We start from the raw sequence: 19,743 nt of genomic DNA, 5'->3' as shown, positions 1-19,743 counted from the left end.
TGATGTTAAGAGCACATCAACAGGAAAAGTTGAAAATAGGAGCTGTGTGGAAAAATACTAGAACCATTTAGCTCTGTCAAAAACCATATGACCAAGCAGAGGGGAGAAAAATAAATTTTGACCATGAACTGACCTCAGGTCATTTAATAATGGAAAGAAACAGCAAGATGGCCTTTCATAGAATTTTTTAGACTTTTAATAATAGCAGAAAATGTCTTGGAAATTGACACATCATGGTCAGTGTTTGAAAACTCAGATTACTTTTATTTTCCTAAGATTTTATTATGATAATTTTCAGAAATACAGAAAAGTTGAAAAAATTGTAGTGTGAGCACTTAAGTATCCACTACCCATATTCTCCCACTAATATTTGGCTATATTTGCTTTATTACGTAATTATCCATTTATTCCTTTTATGTCCATCTATCATTCTATCTTATTGTTTTGTACATTTCAAAGTTAAGTTGTACACATTTAGTACCTTCAGTCTAGAACACTTAAGGATGCCCATCACTAGCTAGAGTTATTTATTTACAGTTCTTTTTTTGAAATAAAATTGTAGTAAAATACACACATCTTGAGTGTAGCATTTAATAAGCTTTAGCAAATGCATATACTTGTGTGACTAAGAACCTTATCAAGATAAAGAACATTGCCATCGTTCCAGAAAGTCCTGTCATGTTCCTTAAAATTAAATCCTGCCCTTTACTCCCACCCTCAAAGACAGTCACTTTTAGGATATTTTTCACTGGGGATCAATTAATTTAGCTTGTTCAAGAACTTCATATAAATGGTATCATCCCAAATGTATTCTTTTGGGGCAAAGGTTCTTTCACTTAGCATAACATTTTTTGAAATTCATCTATGTTGTTGTATGTATCAGTAATTCATTCCTTTTCATTGGTGAACAGTATCCATCCTATGGATATACCACAACTTATTATTTATCTATGCTCCTATTGATGGATATTTGAATTGTAACCAGTTTGGAGCTATTAGCCAATGAAGATGCTATGAAAAATCTTGTGTGGCTCTTTTATGAACATAGGCCCTCCTCCTCTGTAAATACCAAGGTCAAAGGGCAGATATATGTTTAATTTTGTAAGAAACAGCCAGACAATTTTCCAAAATTGTTGTGCTTTTTTTTTTTTTTTTTATGCTTTTTAGGGCCACACCTTCAGCATATGGAGGTTCCCAAGCTAGCGGTTGAATCATAACTACAGCTGCCAGCCTATGCCACAGCCACAGCAACCCGGGATCCGAGCCGCGTCTGTGACCTACACCACAGCTCACAGCAATGCTGGATCCTTGACCCACTGAGTGAGGCCAGGGATCAAACCCTCAACCTCATGGTTCCTGGTCAGATTCGTTTCCACTGCGCCATGACGGGAACTCCTCCTTTTGTGCCATTTTATACTCCCACCAAAATGTGTGATCATTCTAGCCACCCATGCCAACATAGTCTTCAGTCTTTTTTATTTTAACTATTCTGGTGTACGTGTAGTGGTATCTCATTACAGTCATTTTTAATGTTTATTTTAATGTGTACTTGCCCAATGATGAATGATGTCAAGCGCGTTTTTATGTGCTCATTAACCACATCTCTCTTCCTTTGTGAAATGTCTGTTCAAACCATTTGCTTAAACTTTGAATATTTGTCTTACTATTAAAGTGAAAGAGTTCTTTATGTATCCTGGATATCAGTCCTTTGTCAGATATGTTTTGTGAATATTTCTTCTAGTTTGTGCCTAGCCCATTCATTTTTTTCAAATGATGTGTTTTGTGGAGAAGTTCTTCATTTTGATGAATTCTAAGTTATCAGTATTTTTTATTGCTTTCTCTGTTCATGGCTGAGAAACCTTTGTCTACCCTGATTGTCAGATTTCTGATGTATCTTTATTACTTATAAATTGATGTGACCATTACAAAATTTACTTAGATCTTGAAGCTTTCACTCAGTAGTCAGAGCTTCTCACTTAGGACCATATGTTAACTTTAAAGAAATCTAAATATCTCAACAACAACAAAAATAAAGACAGTGGTTTTTATCACTGTTTCAGGGTTGTTTTAATTTTTTTTAACACTCAAAATATTTTCTAGTTTTTTTGAGTGTATTATTTAGAGGATGGGAAGGGATGGCAGAAGGGTATTATTCTCAGGCAAGGGAGACGAGAGTATAAGTTTGCTCTGGGAAAGCTCTTGACATGTCTCGCTTTTCCTTCCTCCTTTTGTCTATACTGGCCTTTGCCTACCTTCTCCTCCACTATTATCTCTGATCTAAGGGATCACAGCTTCTAGGCTGCCTTGATTGCCACATCTAGAGTAGTTAGTACTGCTGAAATTTTATCTAAATTTTAAAGCCCTCTGGAGATTTTGGAGAGTGTATGAATTTGCAGTATCCCTGAGAGAACTATCAGATTATAAGTGAAGTGATGATCTGTAATAATAGACCTACTTTCGCAGGTGTTCAGTTTAACCACTTTTTCTGTTATAACCAAGCAGGGATTTTTTGGTAAAATACTTGAGCCTAAAAGCTGACCGTTCTCAAGGCCCATGTCAACAGTTGATTGAGGAGAAATATATCAGAATTTTGAGAGGACAGCCAGTAGCATGATGGATGAGCAATTTTAGATGTCATATTAAATAAAGGTTTTAGTTTTTGTTTAAAGAAGCTCTTCTATGGATTTTCATTTCATTAGAGAAAGATACAGAGAAGCAAAAATAAAAAGGAAAATAAAACCAAGAATCTCACCCAGAACTAGAGTGGATGTTGTAGGTGAGATTGAGTGTCTGTTGGGGCTCATCATACCAAGAATCAATAAATGTGATGAATTTTGCAAGGATTGGGAAGCCTTCCTTGTAGTACTGAGTAGTACTGAGAGTTCTGGTTGCCACAGATGTTAACCAGAAGTCCAGGGTCTGCAGGGTCTACCTGATCCTAGTTAGGAGTCCTCTGAGTTCTCTAAAACACAGTGATCTTCACAGGACTGTGGATTGAAGAATAGCTCACCCAGTTATCAATGGAAATATTGTTTTTGTTATACTTATCACAAAAATCTTGATGTGAATAGCTGTGTACCAGAATCTACTTTTATTTTTGGCCCTGAAGGCTAACAATAGCACAGGGCCTTCCACTAGATCTAGAGTACCCAATTATATATATATAACATTTATTTATTTAGGATTGGGAGAGGGGTTTGGTGGTGGTGCTAGCAGTGGATGTTTACTGCTTGTGGAAAACTCAGCAGTTTTTTCCAGTGGCTTTCTTTGAGATCTATCTAGGTTTTCTTCCCATCCGTCTTTATTAACCTAGGAGTCAAATTTGTTCATGTTGCCTGCTCGGTGACTGTATTAACCCGTTCACAATCACAAGGATCAGTGGCACTTGGTCACTGCAGAAAGCTCTACAGAGGCCAAAGAGGTTTTTTAACTCCTTATTCAAGGAAAAGTTAGCTCTGAGATCTGTTAAGGCCTACCTGTTTGTTTTTTTCTACTGTGTGTCTAATCTCAGCATCCCAATTATATGTGTGCTTTTGAATTCTAAGGTAGCAATGTTGAAAATAAAGTGGGATGAAGATCAGTGACCTGATTTTTTAAAAAAATACCCCTTTCTCATATTTTTTGTTGTTACAGAAGAAGCTACTATGGAGGAAATTGGGCCAGTTTTAGCTTTTCAGGACTTTTATCCTGGCTAAAGGAACACCAGGTAAAGTTCTCATCTTATTTTTTAATCTACTAGATTGTATTTTGTGTCATATGATAACCCTACATTGAAGAAGATACTAAATTTCATCTGTAATATAAGATTAATAACTTATTTTATTTACTTAACTAAAATTATGGAGTCACTCATTCAGCAAATATTTTTCCAGTGATTCTAAAATATAGGTATCACATTTAAGATATAGATATGTTGGCAAAGAATAAATTGTATATATTTCATACCACTTTCTAATTACTCTATATGCCCAAATATCAGGCAAGATTTTTTTCTCCAAAATTGTTTTTCAGAAAAAATATTTCAGTCCTTATAAAATCTCTCATCTTACCAGTTGCTCTTTCAGTGAGTATATTTTGGGGAAAAAAACCTATTTGTAGAAGATACATTAATTTGAAATGATCTCAGTCATTGATGATTTTGCATATCTATAGAAATCACCTGGCAGAATCAGTAAAAACAAAAAGCAAGGAAAGAAATTTAATATACCTTTAGTAATTTTTTTCCCTAAGGGTAGGATCTCAACTACTGCTGCTGTTGGACATCATTGTAAAGTTTCTTAGAGGTCATTTATAGCATACATTTAATATGGGGTATTAGTTATGTTATGGAGTTTACCAATTTTTATGAGACTTTATGAGACTATCCAAATTTTATGTAAATGGTACATGTGGCTTGAAATCAAATTCCTATTGAGAGCATCATACACAGAATCAGAAACTGCTGTATCTCAAAAACGCTGATGACAGAGACATTGAAGATGCACTGAAAGTTCAGTTTGAATATTATTATTGCATGAAATGAGAGTGCTGGGAAAAAAAGCACTATTTATAAAGTAACATGTAATAATTCAAACAATGTCTAAATCAAAAAAATAAATGCTTTAGATTCATTTAACTTTTAAGTCTGTATGCCTTAAATATTCATAAATTTATATTGATCAGAAACCCTTTTTTGAATGTTATCCTTGAGAAGTGTGTGTTAAGATCACTTTATGTTGTGTCATACTCAGTACTTCAATGAGAAAATTTAGGCCTGGAGTTCCCGTCGTGGCGCAGTGGTTAACGAATCCGACTAGGAACCATGAGGTTGCAGGTTTGATCCCTGGCATTGCTCAGTGGGTGAAGGATCCAGTGTTGCTGTGGCTCTGGCATAGGCCAATGGCTACAGCTCTGATTAGACCCCTAGCCTGGGAACCTCCATATGCCGCGAGAGCAGCCCAAGAAATGCCAAAAAGACAAAAAAAAAAAAAAAAAAAAAAGAGAGAGAAAATTTAGTCCTAATTCTCAGAACAACAAAAACACCCTAGTTGTATGAAAGGAAAATTTTTGTGAGTGAAGGGGTTTAAGAAAAATAAATTTTGGTAATGGGTTAGATTGATTAAACAAAATATTTTTGTTTCTTTATTTCAATGTTTCTTTTACTCCAGTATCTTCACTATGTCACGGTATCCTTCTCTGTCCCTGTCCATAGTTCTTTTTTTTTCAGGCTGGTAACCTCATGTTTGTATGCTTGAAGTTCCTGTACTTCACCTTCTCTTCTATTTATTTTGGGATGTTTAATGTTGTCTAATAATTATCCTTGATAATAAGAGCTGTTTGCTGCTACTTTTCTTCATTTTAAAATGTTAAATTCAGGACAATGAAGCCTTTTAAAAATAATTATTCCTCTACTTTATGAAATCTATAACTTTAGAAATTTTCTGAGGTGAATTTACTTAAAGGATATTGTAGTTATAGTTTACTACTAGTTCATTGAATATATACAATACATGTAAATTTTTTTCTATGAGAGATGTTTTTCAAATAGATTAAAATTTTAAGCAGATTAAAATTGATCCTTGACCTTTGGAAAAGGTATATCTTGACATCTTCAAAAATCCCCTGTATTCAAATATTGTATAGTTTTCTTCCTAAAATGTAATTAGGAATTCGGAATTATCAAAAAATTTAAAGGGCCACTTTCAGTCTTTAGTGAAAATTTAGATAGTTTGTTTTTGGGTTTTTTGGCCACACTTGTGGCCTGCGGAAGTTCCTGGGCCAGGGATTGAACCTGTGCCACAGCTGTGACTAAAACCACAGCAGTAACAATGCCAGACTTTAACCTGCTACATCACCAGGGAACTCCAAGAATTTGCATAATTTGTTATACATTTTTGTTTTTATTGTCTTTCTGAATTTAAAATATTCAGGTTGATTATTAAGTCCTTAGTTATATTGGGCTGAGTACTTTTCAAAGATACTTTTATACATAATCAAAATTTGAAACTGCTAGTGACCAATCTTCAAAGATCTGAAAGTAAATAGAATGAAGTAATTTTGAGCCTGCTTTTTGACAACAAAATGTAAAAACTTTATTATTAGCAAGTAATATGTCCATCAGATACACTTGCGTCTCCATAGATGGGTGGTTTTTTTGAGTCTCAGCAGATGGAGGGTTCTTTGTCCTAGTTCTTAAGCAATATCACAACAGCTACATCCAAATGAGTGCATCAAAATGTCACATATTCTGATAGAAACCTGTAAACCAGAACTAGATTTTGATAGAATAGATTTTTACACATTGTCTTCCTCTCCTTCCTTTGAAGTTGGCACACTATACTAGAATTGCTTTAGTGATTCTGAAGTGATAGCCTTCTTTGTGTTTTGATGGGATGAAATGAAAAGCATGAATTTAGGAAAGTGTAAATTTTCTCAGAAAAGCAGAGGTTCAGATTACCCAGTTTAATTAAAATTTCTCGTTTGTATTTTGTTTAGGAAAACAGTAACATTTTAAGTGAATGCTCAGCATGGCAAGAGAAGATCCTTGAAAATGAAGAAGCCATTGCTCTTAGTAGGAGGGACAAAACCATCCAACATGTGGAAGTATTTTGCTATGCAAGGTATGAAAAGTATGTATTTTTGATAAATTAAATTAATGACTTCTTATCTACGTTAATTCAAAAGAAGACAAGAGTAAGGATTTATATGGCATGGGTTGCTACAAGTCTACTTGATGGGCTGGTTTGCATTTTTTAAGATGTAGCTTTTAGTTTTGGAGTACCCTGGTGGCTCAGTAGGTTAAGGATCCAGCATTGTCACTGCTGTGGCTCTGGCTACTGCTGTGGCACAGGTTCAGTCCCTGGCCCAGGAACTTCAGCATGCCACGGGTGCAGCCACAAAAAGAAGTAAAAAATAAATAAATGTAACTTTAAGTTTTGTTATGTTTATTCACTTGTATTTTTTTTAGGTTCCATGTATCCGTGATATCATTCAGTATTTGTCTTTATCTGACTTATAGCACTTAGCATAATACCCTCTAGGTCCGTCAATGTTGTCACAATTAAAACTTCAAGAACAGACAAACAAACTTATAGAAAAAGAGTTCAGATTTGTGGTTACCAGAAGCAGGGGAGGGTGTGGGGTGTGGGGAGGATTGGATGAAGGCAATCAAAAGATAGAGATTTCCAGTTATAAAATAAATAAGTACTGGGGATGAAATGTACAACATGATTGATGTGATTAACACTGCTGTGTGTTATATATGGTTCCTTTTTTTTAGTCTTTTTTTGTCTTTTTAGGGCGGCCCCTGTGGTATATGGAGGTTCCCAGGCTAGGGGGTCTAATCAGAGCTGTAGCCACCAGCCTACACCACTGCCACAGCAACACAGGATCTGAGCCGCATCTGTGACCTACACCACAGCTCACGGCAATGCCGGATCCTTAACCCACTGAACGAGGCCAGGGATCAAACCCACAGCCTCATGGTTCCTAGTCAGATTCATTAACCACTGAGCCACGATTGAAACTCCTGTGTGTTATATATGAAAGTTAAGAGAATAAATCCTAAGAGCTCTCATTACAAGAAAATTTTTTTTCTATTTCTTTAATTTTGTATATATATGAGATGAATGTTCACTAAACTTATTGTGATAATCACTTGATGATGTAGGTAAATCAAATCATTATGCTGTAGGCCTTAAACTTATATGGTGCTGTATGTCAATTATATCTCAATAAAACTGGAAGAAAAAAGTAAAACTTTAAATTTTCTCTGTTTATATAATGTCTTATATTAATGACTTATAATTTAAGTCTTTTAAATGCATTTCTTATTTGATCCTTATAATGGCCCTGTGCTAGGATGGAGCAAATAGTATTAGTTAGATTTTTTTTTTTTATAGAGGCCTCAGTGAAGCTCAAAGAGATTAACTTGCTGAAGGTCACATGGCTTGACAAATGTCAAGGCCATACCTAAGCTAGTGGTGGAATTCAAGATTAAAACTCAGGGTTTTTCAATCTTAGTTCAGTGTTCTCCTAACTCTTCTTAGATAATATTCAGTGCAGCAAAATGGAAAATTATAATTTTGAAGTAAAAAAATCAAATTGAGTGGCCATGACATTTAGGGGCATATTTTTATAAATCAGGAGAGAACAGAGGGAAAGTAGGAATGTTTTCAGTGTCTCCTTCTGAGTGAAATAATTCATTTTTTAAAACAATTGGGACAGTTAATTTTTTTCAGATGACATGGTTGATGGGCTTGAAAGGAAATAATCACATAATTCAGTGTGATTGTTCAAATAGCTATAGGGTTGAGGGGTTTACAACATCAGACTGTCAGTCCCTTTAATAGTAATTAAAATAAAATCCAAGACACTAGAGATTCTTCAGGATGTGCACTGTCATCATACATATCCTTGCTGTGGCATTGTGGTAAGTGTGACCTGAGACCCTGAAAAGTTGGGGAACCCCTGGTAGATTTCTTAACCTATATTCTTATCTGTCAGGTAACTAGCATTTTCTCCCGTTAATACACAGTTAATTTTCTATGATTTTCTGAAAAAGGACAGCCTTTGAAATGTCAGCTATCAATTGTAATTTACATAATGCTAAGTGGCATTCAGTATGGAGAGCTGTAACTGACATTGTTTAGAGCCAGCATAGACAGATTTAAAACAGATGGTGATCTCAACTGAAAAGTTACACACTTTAATGAAACCAGTAATATGTATTTGGTAACTTTCTTGTGTGTCCATGAATGCTACTTGACTAGAATATAGTGACAATCACACTCAGGTCCTTTGAGAGGTGCTTTTGCTGTTTTTAAGGCCTCTGATTTCTCTGCTCTTCATGACAATGTTTATGGTTTCTGATGACTGAAATGACACATTTTGAGTGCAGAGGAAATCATCTCGGTTTCAATTGCTGATCTCTTTGGTTTCATTTTTGGAACTTCTCAAAGTGATAAAAGCTTGGTGGTAGAAGCTTTGTTTTAAAACAGAGAAGTAGGATTCTCTTATATTCCTGTCATTGCTCATTAGGGCATGGAATAAGAGGTGCACTGGGATAATGTTCTTTATGTCTTCATTTACTTGGAAAGCTTAGCTGGTTGTAAATGCCATAGTAAGCAGGATGAGTCCTGAGAATATCAGGTGTAGGAATGTACAAAAAATCCACTTGTCTATATTAAGTGCTACAAGCATGGGTAAATAGGAATAACAGTACCTTTCTTAGCCCCACCTAAACTGTGGCAGCCTTAATCTTTTGGATCATGACCACAAACTTGGAATTATGTGAAAAGGGCGAGGGCCAAAATAGCTGTCACAAAGATTTACTTTATATGAGAGATCATCATCCAGGACCCTCTGAGTTAGTATCAAAAACCTTGTGGAATACATATGTGTAATGACCCTACTTTCTGTTTGTTTTTGTTTTTGTTTTTTTCTATTATAAGATTTTTTTTTTTTTGCCTTTTTGGGTCCGCATCCACAGCATATGGAAGTTCTCAGGCTAGGGGTTGAATCAGAGCTACACCTGCCAGCTTATGCCACAGCCATGGCAATGCCAGATCCAAGCCGTGTCTGTGACCTACACCACAGCTCATGGCAACACTGGATCCTTAACCCACTGAGCGAGGCCAGCAATCGAACCCACGTCCTCATGGATACTGGTCAGATTTATTACTGTTGACCCACAATGGGAACTCCTGCTATAAGAATTTAAAGCAGCAAATAGGAAAGGGATATCTGCTAGAGACAAGCACACTTAGAACCACACTGAGAACCAGGGTTATCCATCCTGCCTTTATTATTTTATTTTATTTTATTTTATTTCATTATTATTTTTTAATAGTTATTACCCCATTTTTTTCTACTGTACAGCATGGTGACCCAGTTACACATACATGTACACATTCTATTTTTGCACATTGTCATGCGCCATCCTAAGTGTCTAGACATAGTTCCCAGTGCTACACAGCAGGATCTGATTGCTAATCCATTCCAAAGGCAATAGTTTGTATCTGTTAACCCCAAGCTCCTCAACCACCCCACTTCCTCCCCCTCCCCCTTGGCAATCACAAATCTGTTCTCCAAGTCCATGATTTTCTTTTCTGTGGAAACGTTCATTTGTGCCATTTATTATATTCCAGATATAAGTGATATCATATGGTATTTATCTTTCTCTTTCTGACTTACTTCACTCAGGATGAGTCTCTAGTTCCATCCATGTTGCTGCAAATGGCATTATGTCATTCTTTTTTATGTCTGACTAGTATTCCGTTGTATATATATACATCACATCTTCCTAATCCAATCATCTGTCAATGGACATTTGGGTTGTTTTCATGTCTTGGCTATTGTGAATAGTTCTGCAATGAACATGTGGGTGATCTTTGATATGTAGGATACATGAACTCACATATGTGTTAAAATTGTACAGAACTTACACACATATCCATGTCCACAAAATAAAACATTATCATCAATGCAAATGTTAAAAAAAAAGCAGTAACAACAAAAAGACAGGTATCTGCACCATATTTTTCATCACCTATTACAAAAGAATTTTGTGATGTATAAGAATGTGGAGGAACTACTGCATAGTGATATCCTTACTCAGAGAGAAAATGAGGGAATTTTCTAGAAAACCAAAACTAATTTCTTAAAATTTTAATTTTTTTATTCTAATCATTTTTAATACTCATCTTTCTAAAATGCATTTGAAATCCCCCCACCTTTTCAAGGGGAATAGAGAGAACATAATTTATCTTCTGCCTAAAGACACTGGGATATAATTATGATCATCAATTATTATATTCTGCTATAACACAGTGATGTCCTTGAGGGATCCTGATTAGAAAAGCCATTCGCCTCTACACTAAATGGCCCCAAATCTGCTCTTGGCTTGTTGATTCTACTTTTCCTCTGTTAGTCTATCAGCTAGCACCTAAAATAGCAGCATGTTCAAGCCCAGAGAGACTTTTGAGATCACCTAGTCCAAACCATTCATGTTTTGTTAACAGTAAAACAAAGGACCAGAGAGGGGACATCTTTTCCTCAGTATCACATAGAAAGCTGAATCATAAAGGCAGGATGGGGAGTTTCCATCATGGCTCAGCTGTTAATGAACCTGACTGGGATCCACGAGGACGCAGGTTCAGTCCCTGGACTCATTCAGTGTGTTAAGGATCTGGTGTTGCCCCGAGATGTGGTGTAGGTCACAGACATGGCTCAGATTCCATGTTGCTGTGGCCCTGGCATTATTTTGTTCTTTTTTATGGCTGAGTAGTATTCCATTGTGTATATATACCACATCTTCATAATCGAGTCATCTGTCTAGGTTTGTACCTTTCCATAAAAATATTTTTATAAGCTTGTCTATGTCTAGAAAATGTTACTGGAATTTCGATGGAAATTGCATCAAAGTTATAGATCAACTTGGGGAGAATTGACATTTTTATTATTTCGAGTCTTCCAATCCATCAACAAAGTATGTCTTTCATTTATGAAGGTCATCTGTGATTTCTTTCTGCAGAATTGTATAATTTTAAACCTACCAGTTCTGTACATGTTTTGTTAATTATATACCTAAATATTTTTCTTTGGTGCACTTGCAATTTTAAGTTGTACTGCTATTTTAATTTTGGTTTTAACATGTTCATTATTAGTATCTAGAAATATAATTTTTTTTTTTTGGCTTTTTAGGACCGCACCCACAGCATATGGAAGTTACCAGGCTAGGGGTCTAATTGGAGCTACAGCTGCTGGCCTATACCACAGCCGCAGCAACTCGGGATCCGAGCCACATCTGTGACAATGCCGGATCCCAACCCACTGAGCGAGGCCAGGGATCGAACCTTCATCCTCATGGGATACTAGTCAGATGTGTTTCTGCTGTGCCATAAAGGAAACTCCCTAGAAATACAATTTTTTATGGCCACACCCATGGCATATGTAAGTTCCCAGGCCAGGGTTGAATCCCATTATCACTGTTGCAACAGTGGCAATACCAGGTCCTTTAACCCACCACACTGGGCTGAGGATTGAACCCATGCCTCTGCAGTGACCCCAGCTGCTGCAGTCGGATTCTTAACTCATTGCGCCACAGTGGGAACTTCTAGAAATACAATTTATTTTTATGCATTCACCTTGTATACTGGAATCTTGCTGAAGTTGTTTATTCTAGGAATTTTTTTTAGATTCTTTAGAATTTTTGTATAGACAGTGCTGTTTTCTGCAAGGAGGAATGGTTTTATGTCTTCCTTTCATTGGCTTTTTTTTAAGAGTCTATTTTCTATTGAGAGTCATGTGTTTTCTATCCACAGCCAATTTCCACAAGTTAATTGAGTTGTCTTCTTATCTTTAGGCTCAGTTAATGAGCATTTTATAAATAAAGGAAGTTATTGTCACTTCCCGAGAATTTATAATTATACACTAATGCTGGGCAATCATTTTGATTCTCTCACTTGCTAGTTATCTTGATCTTGTCCACTACTCTTTCAGCGCATGCAGATCAAACCGACAGTCTGACCAAATGTCAAATTATTGGAAGTCTTACACTTTAACGGTCATTCCCACTAAGAGTTTACTCTGTTTAGTTGCATTAGGCAAATAGATAGACATCAAATCTCAATCCTTGGTACATTACATATATAGAATATTGTTTTAAATGTTTTGGTAAATTTCCAAAATATAATTTAAACATAGCTTTATAATGATATGAATGATGAAATGTTATGACTTGTCTTCCCATTTTAGACCAGATGAGATAACTTATTTATAGAATTGATGTTTATTAGGCCAAAATCTGTGGTTTGATTTTCACATATGGCACTTGATATTTCATTAAGGAAGAATAGTGTCTGTCTCTTGGCCACAAACAATGTTATAGCCATAACTAGTAGCTTCTGGATTTTTAATCTTTGATTATAAGGAAGACACGGTAAGGATGCATTACATCAGTGCAAATGCATCACTGCTACCTAGAAAATACCTCAAAGTACATGGCAAGTCAGTAACACCATATTCTAATGTAAACATATAGGGTAGTACTTTATTTTTTTATCATTGTTGACTTTACTTACTTTCAAAAATAATTCTCAAGTGTTCAATCTAAAGGTTTCAGTGGGAGTTCCCATTGTGTCTCAGCGGGGTAAGAACCCAACTAGTGTTCGTGAGGATGGCGGTTTAATCCCTGGCCTTGCTCAGTGGGTTAAGGATCCAACATTGCTGCAAACTGGTGTAGGTCACAGATGCAGCTCTGATCTGACATTAGTGTAGCGTAGGCCTCATCTGCAGCTTTGATAAGACCCCTAGTCCAGGAACTTCCATGTGCCACAAGTGTGGCTGTAAAAAAGAAAAAAAAAATCAAGAAAAGAATAAACATAAAGGAGACTCAAAAAGAATGTTGAAAAGTCTACAGTTCTGTGTCAAAGCAATCCTGAGAAATAAAAACCAAGCAGGAGGCATAACTCTCCCAAACTTCAGGCAATATTAGAAAGCCACAGTCATCAAGACAGCATGGTACTGGTACCAAAACAGACAGACAGACCAATGGAACAGAATAGAGAACCCAGAAATAAACCCCGACACCTATGGTCAATTAATCTTTGACAAAGGAAGCAAGAGCATAAAATGTGAAAAATACAGTCTATTCAGCAAGCATTGCTGGGAAACCTGGACAGCTGCATGCAAAGCAATGAAACTAGAACACACCCTCACACCATGCACCAAAATAAACTCAAAATGGCTGAAAGACTTAAATATAAGACAGGACACCATCAAACTCCTAGAAGAGAACATAGGCAAAACATTCTCTGACATCAACCTCATGAATATTCTCTCAGGTCATTCTCCCAAGGCAACAAAAATAAGAGCAAAAATAAACCCATGGGACCTCATCAAACTGAAAAGCTTTTGCACAGCAAAGGAAACCCAAAAGAAAACAAAAAGACAACTTACAGAATGGGAGAAAATAGTTTCAAATGATGCAGTGGGCAAGGGCTTAATCTCTAGGATATACAAGCAACTGATACAACTCAACAGCAAAAAAGCCAACTATCTAATGGAAAAATGGGCAAAAGACCTGAATCGACCGTTCTCCAAGGAAGACATACAGATGGCCAACAAACACATGAAAAATGCTCAACATCCCTGATTATAAGAGAAATGCAAATCAAAATTACCATGAGATACCACCTCACACCCGTCATAATGGCCATCATTAATAAATGCTGGAGGGGTTGTGGAGAAAAGGGAACCCTCCTGCACTGTTGGTGGGAATGTAAGCTGGTACAGCCACTATGGAGAACACTATGGAGGTACCTTAGAAATCTTATACATAGAACTCCCATATGACCCAGCAGTCCCACTCTTGGGCATATATCTGGACAAAACTTTCCTTAAAAAAGACACATGCGGAGTTCCCGTCGTGGCGCAGTGGTTAATGAATCCGACTAGGAACCATGAGGTTGCGGGTTCGGTCCCTGCCCTTGCTCAGTGGGTTAACGATCCGGCGTTGCCGTGAGCTGTGGCGTGGGTTGCAGACGCGGCTCGGATCCAGTGTTGCTGTGGCTCTGGCGTAGGCCGGTGGCTACAGCTCCGATTCAACCCCTAGCCTGGGAACCTCCATATGCCGCGGGAGCGGCCCAAGAAATAGCAACAACAACAACAACAACAAAAGACAAAAGAAAAAAAAAAAAAAAAAAAAAAAAGACACATGCACCTGCAGCTTTATTGCAGTACTATTCACAATAGCCGAGACATGGAAACAACCTAAATGTCCTTCCACAGATGATTGGATTAGGGAAATGTGGTATATATACACAATGGAATACTACTCAGCCATAAAAAGAACAAAATAATGCCATTTGCAGCAACATGGATGGAACTAGAGACTCATACTGAGTGAAATAAGTCAGAAAGAGAAAGATAAATACCATATGATATCACTTATATCTGGAATATAATAAATGGCACAAATGAACGTTTCCACAGAATAGAAAATCATGGACTTGGAGAACAGACTTGTGAAGGGGGAGAGGGAGGGGGTGGGAGGGATCAGGAGCTTGGGGTTAATGGATGCAATCTATTGCTCTTGGAATGGATTTATGAGATCCTGCTGTGTAGCATTGAGGACTATGTCTAGATACTTACAACACAACACAACAATGGGAGGAAAAAGTATGTATATATGTATGTGTAACTTGGTCCCCATGCTGTACAGTGGAAAAAAATAAATAAATTTAAAAAAACGAGAAGTCTACAATTCTGAATAAAATCTCTAAAAGGAAAAAAAGAATTAAAAAAATTAAAGGTTTTTGGAGTTCCCATTGTGGCGCAGTGGTTAACAAATCTGACTAGGAACCATGAGGTTGCAGGTTCGATCCTTGGCCTTGCTCAGTGGGTTAAGCATCTGGCATTGCCATGAGCTGTGGTGTAGGTCGCAGACGTGGCTCGGATCCCGCGTTGCTGTGACTGTGGCGTAGGCCAATGGCTACAGCTCCTAATAGACCCCTAGCCTGGGAACCTGCGCATGCCACGGGAGCGGCCCTAGAAAAGGCAAAAAATAAATAAATAAAATAATAAAGGTTTTAGTGGTCTCTTGAACATTAAAGTTAGTACTTTTTGGTTACTGGTGAAATATTAAAATAGAAACTGTGGCTTAGTCTGTGGTCATAGTTTAAGTCCCATTATCACAAATTCTATAAAGATCTGTCCAGATTGTTTCATTTTATCATTGCTTTGTTACCCGGAATGTTGCTTGTAATATATGAGATAATTTCTAGTTTGGTCCAGAAATACTTTTGCTATACATAGATTGTTTTTCATTGAAATGAATTTCGTGATTACACAGTTGATTTATGGAAAGGAAGTGAAAAAGACTATAGCATTTACTGGATAATATCTTTGTGACGGTTGCTGTAACTTAGTGCTTTAATATTTTCATTTAGTTTCATTTAATCTATATACAATCAGGGAAAGCCAGAGATGGGAGAGCCAAGATTTGAACCCACATCTAACTCAAAAGTTTATACCATTTCCATTGTATCATGTTGTGTTTCAGGTATCAGATAAATGCATGTGTGCACATCAATAGAACCGTTCTATCAAGTGAATAAACTATTTCCTTTTTGAAGATCTGCACCTAAAGAAGTACATTTACTTCTTTAATTAAGTAGACTATTACTTAGATTTGTTAAGTAGTCATATCCACAATGAAAAATTAAAGTGCCTACCTCCCACTGTTACAAAGATGAGATGAATCCAGTATCCTTTAGTCGTTGTGACTAGTTTATACGCCACAGGATATTTTTATAGTTATGTGAGGGAATAAAGGCAGCTGCTATTTCTGGTTTTAAATATTCAACAGACTATGAAAAGGTACTGTACATTAATTCATACATAATTCACAGAAACCCAAAGAGTTCTTTGGTAAAAGATTGTTGCCTATTAATTGCATAATGTCATATAGTTTCTTCAATGAGAAGAGAGTTTATTTTTCTAAAATACTGGCAAGAACTTGCACCTTTTCTGCCCTTTTCCCTTTTTTTGCATAATATTGAACATTTTTCCCCTTTTCTGGCTTGGTAATGTTAAAGCAGGATGAAAACTTCTTTCTTAGATTTACAAATAAACCAGCTCTTTAGTGGATTGATACTAAAACAAAGACATTGTAATAGTAATTTCAAATTCTGCATACTTATTTTAAATTCTAAGATTTTAAATTAAAAATTTTGCAAGTAACATGAGCTTCTTGGTCACAAATATAATAATACTAATAAGAAAAAAATACAAAAATTTTAAAATGAAAAATCACCTGTAAGCTTTATTATTTAGAGGAAACTATAGTTCATTGCTGTAAACAAATAAGTACAAGTGACACAGTACCCAACTAAAAGTGCTTTAAACAAGTAGATGGAAGGGTACGTGGGAGGGTAGGAAAATGTGTGAGTTGGTTGCTATTTGCAGAATTTGCTAATTTGAGAACCTTAATCACATGAGGGCTCTGGGGTAGCTGCTCTCCACTTTTCTTAGCTTTCTGTCCAGAGTAACAAGATGGTTGCCACGATTCCAAACAGGTTTTCATGCAACAACAGAAAAAACCTCTAAACCTGAAATGAAGAGGGAAAGTTTTTTATAACGTGTATGCTTTCTGTTGTTGTTCTTGTTATACTAGAGTTTTTACCAAGAGCCCCCAGCAGATTCTCCCTTGTCTCATTGGCTAAAACTATATAAATTACTCTCTCCTAAACCAGTCACTAGCAAAGGGCAATAAAATTACTGTAATTGGCTGTGATCAGCCATGGTCCAGCCCCTGGTTCTGGGTACCTTCTGCCTAATATTCGAACAAAATTGCAGCTCTTGTGGCAGGGAGGAAGAAGATAATGGTTGATGAGTTGGAAACCAACGGTACTACTTGACGTACACCACCTTATGAGATTTTTGTTCTTGAAGAAATGTGACAAGAGGTTGATATTTCGGCTATATTCTACAGTATGGGTTAACATTTTAAGTTGGTAACAAATAAGGAAATATATCTACCAGTGTATTATATTGCAGCAATTCAAAATTGGTTACAGTGGGTTTTTTTTTTTATATTGCTCTTTTCTGGAACAACAGCTTTTGGTAGTCTGATTTTTGTAACTCTTTATGAGTAACCATAAAACATTTATTTGCAGGAATAAACAGCTGGGTAGCAGTATAACATATACTGTGCAAATCAAAATGAATGGCCTTAGAGCAAAGTACATACATCAAAGTAAAAGAATACAATTTTTGCAACAAGCTATACTGTAGGGGAAAAAAGGTGCAAATGACTGAAAAATAAATAGTGAACGCCTGTGCTGAATAAATTAACCAGCTGGTTGGCAATTTTTCGTTTGACTTATCTAAAAGGGTGACTGTTACAGGACATTAATAGACACATTCACTTGAGGCGTTTCCTTGTTACTACCATTAATTGATAAGCAATACTAGATAATATCGGAATTTATACCGCTAAATTCTCAGAGGTATATATAGATTGTGGCAAATGGTTAAAAATGCATTCAACAAAGCAGTTATTCAACAGTTTCAGTTAGGTAAAATTATTTCAAAAATACTATTACACTGTATTGTAAATGTCCTTTGAAATTCAAATTACAATATAAATGTTAGATTTCATTTGTAAATTTATTTTCATATTGAACATTTTTATAAGAATTAATGATGCAGATTTTTCCTCTTTGTATGTTAAAATCCTAGAGTGTTTTAGAACTCAAAGGTTCCTTTTAGAGCTTGTAATTCAGCCACATGCATTTACAACTGGCAAATGTTTTTATACTTTGCAAATACTTGAAAATTGAGGTATTTTAATCTGAAGCGTTCTTCAAAAGGTCACATTATCTTTTTTTAAGATTATGTTTTTTTGGAGTTCTCTGGTGGCACAGTGGGTTAAAGATCTGCCATTATCACTGCTGTGGTGTGGGTTCCATCCCTGGCCTGGGAACTTCACATGCCATGGGTGTGGCCAAAAAATAAAATAAAACAAAAACAATCTTAAAAATATTTTTAACCACAGTATAAGGTTTTAAATTTGAGAGAAGATAAGTCCTTTTTGATGAACAGAAGTTTGCTTACTGAGGAATTAAGTGGAATTTGGGGAATTTTTTGGTGTCTTTATAACTTCTGGTTAGATATTAAATTCAACCTTGGCAGAACTCCAAAAAATTGTGGTGGTTGTTAATGGAAAGTAGGGACACTGTTGTGTTTTTATTGCATATATTTTCCACAGTGTTAGGGATTTCACCAGATTATAATGTTGAGAATAATAAAACTGAGTAGTTTATGGATGTAGAACAAATTCACAAATAGTAATTCCTTTCCTTAAACTTATACCTTTAATTAAGTATTTTGACTTATATTTTCCAGATTGTCCAATACTGGTTAATGCATTTTATTCACTTTAGAAAGCCCCCTTTCTCAGAACGTAATAGAGAGCTACTCATCAAATCATTTGCTATGCTCAATTTCCACAGTGTCATCATCATGTCTATAATAAGAGAAGTTGCCACATTCTGTCTTATCTGTAAAGTGCAGTTAATTATCCTGTCATTTCTTAGTTTAATCTTAGGCATGGAACTTTATGCTGAAAGTTATCACCTTAGATCGCTCATGGAACACACTTTGGTTTACTGGTTTTCAAAACAGTGAAAGAGAATACGAAGCGTGAACAATTCTGTAGAAAATACACAAATCACATTTCATATTACTGCTCTTCATTTTTAATGTTGCTTAATGGCAGTGGTGCTCTTATGTGGTTCTGCAGCCAAAGAGCTTTCAACATGTGATCTCAGACAACCTAAGGAGTTTTTGATTTGCCTATTGAACTGTGGGAAATTTAACAATATCTTATATTTGATTAAAATTTTAGAGTTTATGAAAAATACTTTTCATATATGTTTGCTCATTTATTTTATAATAACATCATGAAAGTTAAGGCAGATGAAATGATCTCCATTTCATAGATGGAGAGTCAGAGAGATCAAGTGACTTGCCTAATGTCTGCTAAGTAATGCATCCAGGACTAGAACTTTCCTCACTCCAGTTTCCTGGATCTGAAAATTGTTTTGACATTAACCGTATCGTTCTGTTTTCATTGTATTTAATTGAAATTACTAGATTGTAACAAGAAGTAGCTTGATATTTTATTTTTTGACACTTGAAAAGTTATTCTTCCATTGTACTCTTATTGTAGTGTTTATTCTGTTAATTTAATTTTATTTA

At 35.9% G+C, this 19,743-nt stretch overlaps 1 protein-coding gene across 3 annotated transcripts in view; it reads left to right on the top strand.

Annotated features, from left to right (window-relative positions):
• CHM (CHM Rab escort protein) overlaps nt 1–19,743 on the top strand; it is a 192,069-nt gene that overhangs the window by 61,023 nt on the left and 111,303 nt on the right. For all 3 annotated transcript variants that reach the window (XM_021080640.2, XM_003135219.7, XM_085008875.1), the window contains exons 3-4: nt 3,634–3,706; nt 6,475–6,599. In XM_021080640.2, the coding sequence (XP_020936299.1) occupies nt 3,634–3,706; nt 6,475–6,599 (198 nt within the window). The remainder of the gene's footprint in view (nt 1–3,633; nt 3,707–6,474; nt 6,600–19,743) is intronic.

Source organism: Sus scrofa, chromosome X, assembly GCF_054392235.1.
Source record: "Sus scrofa isolate SSC_HxYL_T2T_F1_AM1 chromosome X, Sscrofa_HxYL_maternal_Yorkshire_Landrace_v2.0, whole genome shotgun sequence".
Taxonomy (NCBI): domain Eukaryota; kingdom Metazoa; phylum Chordata; class Mammalia; order Artiodactyla; family Suidae; genus Sus; species Sus scrofa.
Note: the sequence above shows the minus strand (reverse complement) of the source record. Positions and strands in the feature narration are given on the sequence as shown.